A 12464-nucleotide genomic window follows, 5' to 3' on the forward strand; every position below is an offset into this window, starting at 1 on the left:
TTGCAAAAGTTATGACCAAGGTTAAAGTTTTTGGACAGAAGGACACACACATACAATAACAGACAGACAAGCCAAAAACAATATACCCCCGATCATTAGATCCCAAGGAATAAAAAGTAGATAAAGCAGCTGTTGATTTTAGTACCGGAAATGAATAAGGAATCATTTACATACATAAGCTTGGCTCTGGGTAAACAAGGCTTAATGCAAGTGTGTGTAACGACGAAACTTGTTGTCCCAGGTTACCCTGTGCAATACCCACAGGCTTACCAGGGACGACACTTTCTACTTTTACAATTTTGTTTGTTTGAAGTAAGTCTGTTCAAAACAAAAATCCAGTCCAGCTGGAAAGTGTATTCCCTGTGTTGTGTTGACTTCATGGGCTTATCTGGGACCACACTTTACGCACATGCATTTAGCCCAGTTTTCCAAAAACGATGCTCTACATGTTACATTCCAATTGCATTTAAGAAGTTTTCCACATACATGTTTCCCGTACACAGGCCCTGTCCTTCAGATACTCCAGATCGCTGCCGTTTTTGTTTGCTGGCAAGAAGGCTGGTGATGTTGTCGCTGTTGTTGGTGCTGTGGTGGCTAAAAAACATGCACAAATACCTTTGAAACACCTGAATTAGAATGATTGGTATTCATGTCATTGGTATTCTATATTAATGGGACTGAATAGCGAATATTATAATATTTGCCAGATAACAAATATTTGAATATTTCTTTACATTTAGTCCCATAATAATATGAATTTCCAGATATATAGTGCCATCATATATGAATTTCAAGATAATTTCTTCCATCATTTTATTATATTAATTCTATGATATTATAAACATTTGTATTATAATTTTAGGATAATCAGTCCATCATTATATTAATTACAGGATAGTCAGTACCATTCTTATATTAATTTCAGGATATTCAGTTTGTCATTATATTTATTTCAGCATATTATTCAGTCCCATTAAGTTTTTATTAATTTCACTACATTCAAGCTCATCATTATATATTTATTTTAAGATATCCAGTTTAATCATTATATTAATTTCAGGCTATTAAGTATCATCATTATGTTAATTTCAAGATATTCAGTTGCATTATTATATAAATTTCAGGGTATTCAGTCCCATCATTTATATTATCTATTCCTGCATGTGGCTAATAAAGTTTTTATCTGCAATAGGCAATGTTGTGAAACATCGTTAGAAAAAATTTGCTTAAATGCTGGTGTCTGCTTGTCATGGTAAAGAGAATAATTTTTAGTCAGGGGTTTTGCTGCCGATCGCCACTGTCCCAAAGTGAGACAGATTTTCAAAAGTGGCGACAACATTTTCAAAGTGGCGAATTTCATTCCTGACACTAAAAGTGTAGTCTGCACTAATCTTTTAATCATGAAAACAAAATCAGCATTATTTATTTTAAATCTTCTGAATTCTTTGGGAATTAACTTTTTGCAACAAAAGTAATTTTTAATTCAAAATAACTACGAAAATTTAAAACTCAAATATATTTTTAATGCAGAAATGTGATTTAATTTGATTTTAAAATGTGTTTAATCTACAGCATGGTAAAACAAAATACTTTTTTTGGATTTAATTTCTGAACTTTCAAACACCATCTGTCCTCAATCATGATGAAATTTAACATGAATAAGAAAAGAACTGTGTTATTTCAACAAATACAGATCTTGTTTGGAAGGAGGATTTAGTGCTCTGCATGTAAATGTTATTTTCATATTGTCATATATGTTGGCGACCATATGAAACTGTCAACAATTCTTACTTTGGTTAATGGGTTGAAATAAAGTTTTATAAAATATATATCTCTAACAATCCATTTCTTCAGTTTTTTGGTTCTATGTATAAATTAATACATCTGAAATATTTATGCAGTCTAGTGTAACAGTTATGCTAACGTTATTTGATTATTTTGGTCACCTGTGTTTTTTATTATATGGAACAAAGTTATTTATATAAAAATAAAGGGTATTAAGGCTAATGAAGTTACTTCTTGAAATTCATAGTAATACAAGTAATAATATAGTCAATGGCATTAATTTAGTTGCAAGGTTTTATAAATGATCATAATAAATTATAAGGGCAGATTAACCGACGTCGTGAAAAAGTGGCGATAACTTTATTTAGGCCAGTGAAACCAATGTTTAGTGTTTGTTCAAAATGAAGTCAAACAGCAGCAAAATACATAATGGAAAATCTGAATCATATTGCAAGTTCATCCCTATTATATTGTGCAAATGTTCTTGACGCAATAGCATCTTTTTTTTTTTACAGAATATAACCAAAAAATATTCAAAATTACAAACGTAAATCCCATCAACAAAAGTGTTTACTTTGAGTAAGGTCTTGATTAACAGGGACTTTGTTGTTTACATCCATCTTGTTTGCCTCGTTTGCATTCACGCTGAATAGTGACCCGTTTCTCCCACACACAAATGTCCCGAGAAGTTCGTAGGCAGAGCTCATCGTGGTGTTCAGGGCCATATTGGCCGTCTGGTTGCGAATATCCATGGCCACATTGTACAAGGCATAGAATGGTTGCTGCCAAGAAGTGTTTCCCCTCAACTGAAAATTTAATTATGTAATTTAGTCATCATGAAGCATGACTTAAAATAATTCTGCCCAACAATGAATGCAACACTAAACAATATTGTTAAGCATGGTGTTCATCAGGGCTTACTCAGTCATTCATCAAAATCGTATATTCAGAAATAAAAACCCTTTTAAACAAGAAACACAAATTCCAAGACAAATTAACAAGAGCTCCGTGGTCGGAGACTTATGCCCCCCACCCCTAACAGGCCTTGACACAGGATATTTTGTGTCACAGTGACCTTGACCTTTGAACCAGTCACCCCAATTTCAATAGGGGTCATCTACTTTCCAAGGCCAATACACATGAGAAGTATCAAGTCAATCAGTAAAATCCTTGACGAGTTATTGATTAGAAACGATTTTCACAGTGACTTGACCTTTGACCTAGTGACCCCAATTCAATAGTGGTCATATACTGTCCAAGGCAATGCACATGTGTAGTGTCAATTCAATCGGTCAAAAATGTGTTGACGAGTCACTGATCGGAAACAATTTTCCCACTCATTGTGACAATGACTTGATCTTTGATCTAGTGACCCCAATTTCAATAGATGTCATCTACAGTCCAAGGCCGATGCACATGGGAAGTATAAAGGCAATCGGTCAATCCATTCACATGTAATTGATTGGAAACAAACTGGTCTTCCGCCAGAAAGACCAACTGCGAGACAGACAGACAAACATCCAGCAAAACAATATACTCCTTCTTCGAAGGGGGCATAATAATTTTGGTTTGCTTAAACAGGCAATGCAAATACATGCCTATGGTGAATAATTGAATAATGAGCTACACAATCAAATTATTATAATTGTTTAATGGTGATACATAAATAAAATAATGCCTTTTTTGACATGTAATAAATGCCCACCCCCCAGCCCCTAGAAAATGTAAGGCCCCCTTTTTGTTTATAAGTTAATATACAGTAACATATTCACTCATTGGCTATATAAATTTGTATTGGCCCACACGGAAAAAGTGATGACAGTATACATATTTTTATGTCTATTTCAAATAGGTATGTTTCTAAAATGACTGAGCATACCCCCAATCAAATCACATTGTTAACTCTTGATTTCTCAGATACACATTTTAAAAAGTTTCTAATCCCTTAGACAATCAAATTAAATGTATGACCTTTCTTACTAGATTCAAGTTTTACAGGCTTTATTTCAAAATCTAAGACTCTGATGTTGAGCAAACAGCATAAACCTGAAGAGCCTGCGGGTTCTTGACTTTATGCTGGTTTCATTTAGCCATTTTCACTTTGCTTCTGAGCAGGAATGATTTAACCCTTTCCCACTCAGAGGCAAAGTAAAAAATGGCTATGTGCAAACAGCATAAAACCAGAACAGCCTGTGAGTAACTCACAGTCTGTCTAGGTTTTATGCTGTTTGCTGCTCATCAGTATGTAAGGGTCGGAAATGAAGCCTTTGAAACTTGAATCTAGTAAGAAAGGTATTTCATTAAATGTAACTTTCTAAGGGACTACAAACACGTCAAAATATGTATCTAAGTGGTAAAGGGTTAAGAAAACAAAGGTGGCAAATACCTACCGCAAGATACAGTTCAAGGACCTCCCCAATTAGCTCCTGCCGTATATCCCGACCTGTGTTCTGTTGAACAAAGTCACTCAACTGAAAAGAACAGACAAATGCTCATACAGAACTTTTGAAACGAAATTCCATAATTTTTCTATGATAGTTTTCAATTGATCGATGTAATAGAAATGAACAGTGATCGTAGCACAACAATTCATGATCCTGTATATCTTCATGCTTTTGATTTATAACATTTTGATTGAATGGATTTTTCCTTTTTCTTCAACTTAATGTCATGATAAAGAATACAGTTCATCCTCCCCTGAAATCAAATGAAAGTTCAAAGTACAATTACTATTGTACAATTCATCTAAATGTATCGAGATTCATGCCAAACAATGTTCATTTCTCATCAATTTTTATATAATATATCACATTTTATAATAGGCTGGGTTTTTATACTAAGATTATTACCTATCACTAGAAAATACATAAATTGATAATACTGGTTTGTTTAAAGCCACACACTTTGCCTCTGACCTTGAAATAAAATACATGTTAATCAATACATATAGATTCAATTTGAAAGTGTGCAAAATTGTCATTAAATCTATAGCCTTATTAGCAAGTTATTTATTATTTTTCAAACGGTACGGCTTTTAAAACCAAAAGAAGGATTTCTATACGAATACGTCCATTTTGACAAACGCGATTATTTTTAAGTTTTAAAGCGCAAAAAAGACGATTTCTATCTTGTAACCAACAGATATATTCTAATTGGCATAGATTAAATTAAATCTATAGCCTAGTTAGCAAGTAATTTATTATTTTTCATACATGGGAAACTGTTACTTGTTTAAAAAGGCTTTTTACAATTGAGATATCGTCAAAGACAGGCTCCTGTGCAAACAAACTTAAGGACCTATTATAAGCTATGAAAACATCCAAATTCTGTATTTATATTTGTTGGAATAAAATGAAAAAAATGAATTTTTCACGGACACGTAAATTTGTTGATTTTTTATTTTGGGAAAAAAAGTGGAATTTGCTTCGGTCATTTTCCAATGTATTTGGTCAATGCACGAAATCAACAAAAATGTATGTCTTACAAATAATAATAATGATTTTACAATATGCATAGCCAGTATTCATTTTTACAGTACTACACTACTTACAGATTCAAGAAATCCAGTAGTATTGAAATCTTCTAGAAATGTTTCAAAGACGTTTTGGAACTGCGTCACAGTCAGATTACACAACTCATCGTGGACCCAGTCTGACACAGTCTTGTTGGGGAAGTGAAGGATTTCATCCAGTCGATCCTCGTCGCAAATGTTCGTCCGCACGTTGTCAATGGCGGCATTCAGAGTTTGATCAAAAGTGCTGCCTGATACAATGGAACCCGGTACGTTTTCAAGAAATGAGTCCACAATAAGAAGGATGTCTATTGTGTTCAACCCCTGGTCTAAAATCTGAAATGAATAATATAAATATATTTTAAAATCGGATTTTATTTTTTAAGTATATTAATAATACACAAAAAGTGCAAAGCAAAAGATATGAAACATTTTTGTGCATTATGGTTAAATTTTCTATTCCAAATTATTAGAAGAATTATATACTTAATCAACCTTTACCAATCTACCATTAAATGTGTACCATTTCAAAAGAAGCTATTCTAACTTTCTTTCCTTTTAAACATTTCTTTTGGCTTTAGCTTTCACACCCAGAGTTTTCTGCTCTAAATGGTATGGTTTGCGTATTGCTGAATTTTTTATGACCTTTATTTCTTACAAGTTGTATAAAACAACAGTCATTTAATACTTCTTATTTCTATCACAGTAAGTTAAGCTTGTTTCTAAAGAAACAGTAAAAAAACATGAAAATAAACCTGAACGTGTGGAACCATACTGGAGGCAGACTCCAGTGGGTAATCTTTAGAAGATAATTTAATGGCCCAAATTCAAAATCTTAGAATAAAGATTATTCTTAAGAATGCTATCTACTTCAAGTACTTGAAAGAAAAATGTAGCATTGCATTTAACACCTTTAAATGTATAATTCTTTGTTAAGGACAATATGTTAATGATATAAGCATCATTTTCAGCCTGTATATATTCAAACAATTAGGTATTTTTTATTCAGTCTAAGACTATTCTGTATTGTTAAGTCTAAGAATATGCTTGTGAATACAAGCTCTGATAAAATATTTCTATCTGAAACCAATCATCTCTGTTAACCAATATTGCAAAATACTTAATAGTAAGAATATATTAATTAATTGCTTTAACGTTTTAATGTTAAAAATACCTGTGTATGACAAACTATTCCAAATGGTGCTTTATGAAAATAAAACCATCAATGTACCGTGCGGTTGCTGACAGCAGCTATCAACCAGTTGGTTGTGTTGGTTGATAGACCCTGACTCTCAAGAGACTGCGTTAGATTCTGAACGTCAATCAGGTATTTCCCAACAGTCAGCGAACCTTGCAAATAAAATAAAATATGTTCGTATAACTATCAAAACACATCACCTTTCCTGGGATTGTAAAGCATTCTTTCCACACACATTCACATACCAAATAATTATCTACTGAAATAAATGTGATTCAAAATTATGACTGACAATCTGCTTTAATTATTTGTGAGTTGACAATCTTCAAAATTGAGATCACATAAAGATTGCACAGGCTAATCTGGGAAAACAATTTACATACATGAATTAAACCCATTTTCCAAGCGGGAGACTCAAATGTATTTTTCAAAACTGAATTGTTGTATCTACCGTTAGCCTGTCCACTCTGCACAATTCGCACAAGTTCCCCATATAGCGTGAACTCTTTCACGAGGTCGTCAATGAGCAGTGTGTCCACGTTGTTCTCCAAGATGGCCTCCAGGGCATTCAGTGCCTCTGTCAGACTGAAATCAGTGGTCATGGAGATGTGAGAAATTCAAAAAGATTTGTATGATTAAACCTTTGCCAGACTGAAATCAGTATGTTTAACCCTTTCAGCGTGGAACCGAATTTTAAAGGCCTTTGCAAACAGTTTGGATCCAGATGAGACGCCACAGAACGTGGTGTCTCATCAAGATCCAAACTGTTTGCTATTCTGATAGTATTCTTTGAAAACAAAATGTGTTTGTGAAACACAATGTCCCCCTATATGACGTTTGACATTGAAGGATGACCTTGACCTTGACCCTTCACCACTCAAAATGTGCAGCTCCTTGAGATACATAGCATTTCAAATATAAAATTGCTAGCTTCAATATTGCCGAAGTGACATTACATGAGCAATTTTGACCCATATATTTGACCTTGAAGGATGACCTTGACCTTGACCTTTCACCACTAAAAATGTGCAGCTCCATGAGATACACATGCATGCCAAATATCAAGTTGCTATCTTCAAAATTGCAAAAGTATTCATAAAATAAGCGATTTGGGCCACATATATTTGACCTCTTACCTTGAAGGATGACCTTGACCTTTCACCACTCAAAATCTGCAGCTCCATGAGATACACATGCATGCCAAATATCAAGTTGCTATCTTCAATATTGCTAAAATATTTATAAAAATAAGCGATTTTGGCCACATATATTTGACCTCTGACCTTGAAGGATGACCTTGACCTTTCACCACTCAAAATATGCAGCTCTATGAGATACACATGCATGCCAAATATCAAGTTGCTATCTTCAATATTGCAAAAGTATTCATAAAATGAGCGATTTTGGCCACATATATTTGACCTCTGACCTTGAAGGATGACCTTGACCTTGCACCACTCAAAATGTGCAGCTTCATGAGATACACATGCATGCCAAATATGAAGTTGCTATCTTCAATATAGCAAAAGTTATTGCAAAATGTTAAAGTTGGTGCAAACCAACCAACAGACCAACAAACCAACCAACAGACCAACCAACCAACAGACAGGGCAAAAACAATATGTCCCCCACTACTATAGTGGAAAGAAAATGCTAATTTTAGAAATTTAGCAGACAACATTTTAGCAGACGACAAATTTCCCAGCATGCAAAGGGTTAATGCATTTCCTGGGTAGAGCAAGGATTTTTTGTCTTTTTGGGAGATCTTAAGAATACTCCTGCAGTGGGGAATGAACCAGAGAACTCCTGGTTGCTAGGCGGACACCATACCCATTACTTCATGGCAATTATTGGACTTTGAGAAATTCACAAAGATTTGTATGATACAAAAATTTCACACTGGAATATGTAGTAATGTAGATGAGAGAAATAAACACAGATTTGTCTGATAAATATCAGACAGACTGGAATCCATATTTATGCAGAAGTAAGAATTCAAAAGAGATTTGTCTCAAAAACTTTAAGTCCAGCTGTATAGGCATACACTGAAAAATAATGTAAAATATTTAACAGGTCAAATTGATAACTTAACTCTTGATGAAGGTACATTAACATTTCCATCTAAGAAACAACTTATAAGACTTACTCTGTGTTCTGGAAAGGGTTCGCAATGTTTGGACGCTCATTGGGGGTGGATGAATTTTGACACTCGTTGTCGAATGTACAGACCAATGATTGCAGGAATGGAAGTATGCCGGCAGAAGGCATAGCCTTCCCATCAAAGTGGCCTGCAAGAGTGTTATGGCATATGTGTTCAAGAAATTGTTGAATGCACTGCAGGCTTATCAGGTAAAGTAATAATAATCTCATTAAAAAGACCCACTTTTGAATGTTTGAAAAATGCCATAAAATATTTTGACAAGCAAATAAAATATTTTTAATGATCTTACAAAATAATGATATTAAAAAAGGTAATACAAAATGTGCTTTAAAAAGGATTTTAGCCCAGGCCCTTCATGGGCATATTTGTATGGGCTACCACTGGGGAATTTAGTACTAAGAAGCATAATGCTGCAAAAAACATACAGGCAAGTGGCAACTTAACTATGTATAACTATATACTAGATGCTAATGCCCCAGTGGAAGCTTTGTTAGTATAGATTAATTGGCACATTTTAATCAAACTTAGTCCAATTAGGTCAAGGTCAAAATAAAGTCAGGCTATGTGAGTGTGACGAGTGTTTAATGAATGTATCAAAGCTTTTCAGAAAGTAGTGTTACGTTCCACCTGTGAACGCTTGTGTACGTACGAGTAATACACTGACTTTTCAGCCGTCCATGCTGCACTTTTAAACATATGAGAAATGCAAACAACACTGTTCGAAAAGCTATTAACTTTTATTGTCGCACGTTGAACAAAATAATCAATTCTGTATGCAACTCAAAAATCATTACATTAGTACCTGTTTATATATTCTTATAAAGGCAGTTGGTATATTTTCATCTGAGCATTAGATTTCCTACAGTTAATTATTTGAAGTGTTACAAGTTTACTTATTTAATTTATGAGTCTTTCACAATCGATAATGGCACCAATTTTAAGTACATCAAATGACAATAAATGCTTCCAAATGTCGTAATGAAATGCCACAGGTAAGTACTTTATGTATGATGTTAAATGAGCTCTTTCAAATAAATATAAGTGAATATAAAGCTTTTGCTGTTAATTTTATAAAAGGACCTGCCTCTAAGTTTTCGTGATGGAACTGAGCTGATGACCAAAAATTGGTCGTCCTTTTATACTAGCGTATGGGCAAATGTGGCCAAACAAGGTTATTTAAGGCCATAACTGGTCATTGAGCGGGCCAGTTGGCCATGGGCGCCTCAAAAATGGCCGAATCGGGGCGACCAACTGGTCGGAATTAGAACGCTCACTAAGCAACGTCTAGCACTTGAGAAAATGGCTTCAAGAATTGAAAATAATCAGAGTCGATATGTCTCTTTGAACGACGAATACAAAAGGGTCAAATACTAGAACATGTAAACATTACTGTTGATCTAAAATAAGACATCGTGAAGAAAGCTATTTTAAAAGAGATGACTCATCCGACCATAAAGCACTGCGACAAATGGCTGACAATGAACCGGCGTCTCATGGACAAGTTAAGTTTTATCGTAAAATAACTGTTAACATGTTACTGTGGTCATTATTACTCAGCAGTAATGTAATATACATAATAATGTTTTACATAGTACTAAAGATGAGATTAAATTACAAATACAACAACAGTGAAAATCACGAGGCAGGTGACAGCACTCAAATTCGGACAAGTTATTCGGAAACGAAATAAAAATAATCCACAGGCGTACAACCAGAATATTGTTTATGTGTAAAATGGTCGTGAATAATACAGGCCGTAATGCATATATTATATGTTTTGGCTGTCATATGCCCTGTGTAGATGCTCAGGTGAATAAAAAGGAATTATACAGCTGCACAACAGATTAAAAGGTAACAGTTAAAAGATCATGTTAAAAGTTAGTGTTTGGTTTAAAAGTTCATTGTCATTGTCCTGATAGGCAGCGCATATCAGTAGTATTGAAAACAGTCATTTGGTTTAACCAAGAAGTTTGACCTTGTATTCCAAAGAAAAGGTCAATTTTCAAGGTCAAAATTAGGTCAGATGATTCGAGTCGGCTGAGTGTTTGATGGAAGTATCAAAGTATTTTTGTAACTAGTTTTGATGTTAAAAGGACAGTCATTTGGGTTAACAAAGAAATTTGACCATGTATGATTAAGTCCAAAATAAAGTCAATGCCTCAGTAAAAATGAGGTCAGATAATGTGGCTTTGTTTAGAGTGTTCATGCATAACATCACTTCATGTATCAAAGATTTTTAGATAATAAAATTGATGTAAGACAAAATGCATTATTTTTGTTTAACTAAGAATTTGTACCTGCTGAATTAGTCCAAGGCAAAAAGGTCAATGTTAGGTCAAAATAAGGTAATGGCGGTGAGGGTGTATTGATAGTGTTAAAGGGGCCTTTTCACATTTAAGTAAATTGACAAAATTGAACAAATTTGTTTCAGATGTGCAAACTTTCGTTATAGTTATTTGTGAGGAAACAGTAATACTGAACATTTATCATGCTCTAAAATGGCCATTATATGCATCTTTTGACGATTTAAACATCTGAAAATTATAAAGCGTTGCAACACGAAACAATTTAATAATGTGGAGAGTTCTGCTGTTGTCGTTATATTTTGTGAAACTATGAGGATTGCTTATATAAAGTATAAAATACATCCTTCATTGTGTGAGGACAGATGGCAGAGTGGTCTAAGTGGTAGACTTTTTACCCCATGACTCCAGCAGTCAGTGGTTGGAGCCCTGCTGAGGGTTACTTTTTTTATTTTTTAAATTCTAATCTTGATTTTTTACTGGAGCGTTTTAGATCCTTTGTTTACATTAACCAATGTCAAGCATTTAATGACAAACTTCAAAACATGCCAAAATCTGTGACAAGGCCCCTTTGAAAGAAAACTTCTTTGCAAGTATCACAATTTTGTACAAAGCATAATTTAATTTAAATGAAACCTGTCATTTTGGGTAAACCTTGTAACCATGGACGGACAAAAAGACGAACGGAACAATCTCTATGTGCCACCAGCAACAGTAGATGCCATTGAAATAATAAATGGGCCTCACTCTGGGCTTAACATTTGTTTTTGCATGTGCCTAAAATTTTCATACCACAGGCTAATCAGGGATGATACTTTTAGCCTAAATTCCCTTAACACACACACACAAAACATTAAAAGTGTATAGTGTCCTGTTTTCCCAGAGAGAGAATTGATGCTAATAATCTTACATTCTGCATGCTTCACTTTAAGGTCCGGCTTGGTCGTCCTCACTATCACAAGAATTAGGAACAGTGCCAGGGGAAATATTATCTCGGCAGCAAGTCGTAACTGAAATAAAAAGAAACATTCCATAACACATAACACTGAAATGGTTGAACAATTCTTATGTTTACTGAATGTAAAGATCAAAAGTTCTGCGAAAACGGGTCTAAATGCAAAAGCGCAGTGTCATCACAGATTAGCCTGTGCAATACATACCTGCTAATCAGGGATGACACTTTCCGCCCAAACAGGATTTTCGTTTAGAAGAAACTGCCTTTAAACAAAAAAGATGAAAGTGTCGTCCCTGATTAACCTGAGTGGCCTGTGCAGGCTTATCTGGGAAATGCATTTAGTCCATTTTCCCAGAGATCAGCTAAAAAACCAATATAATGGCACCAATCTGTGGATGCTTAGAAAATCCATATACATATCACACAATATAATTTGGACTTAAATTATAATTGCACAGGAGAAGTATTTAAATATTTTTTTCATAATTAAACAACATTAAAAATTAAAATTTCCCCACAAAAGGCTTTCTCAAATTGTGATTATTTGTTTG

General features: G+C 34.2%; 1 protein-coding gene across 1 annotated transcript in view; it reads right to left on the minus strand.

Moving 5' to 3' along the window:
• LOC127831602 (phospholipid-transporting ATPase ABCA1-like) overlaps nucleotides 1-12464 on the minus strand; it is a 102774-nt gene that overhangs the window by 60273 nt on the left and 30037 nt on the right. The window contains 8 exon segments of the mRNA XM_052356580.1: nucleotides 487-594; nucleotides 2360-2591; nucleotides 4176-4256; nucleotides 5336-5632; nucleotides 6528-6646; nucleotides 6946-7079; nucleotides 8641-8782; nucleotides 11869-11968. Coding sequence (XP_052212540.1) covers nucleotides 487-594; nucleotides 2360-2591; nucleotides 4176-4256; nucleotides 5336-5632; nucleotides 6528-6646; nucleotides 6946-7079; nucleotides 8641-8782; nucleotides 11869-11968 — 1213 coding nt within the window.

Source organism: Dreissena polymorpha, chromosome 5, assembly GCF_020536995.1.
Source record: "Dreissena polymorpha isolate Duluth1 chromosome 5, UMN_Dpol_1.0, whole genome shotgun sequence".
NCBI lineage: Eukaryota > Metazoa > Mollusca > Bivalvia > Myida > Dreissenidae > Dreissena > Dreissena polymorpha.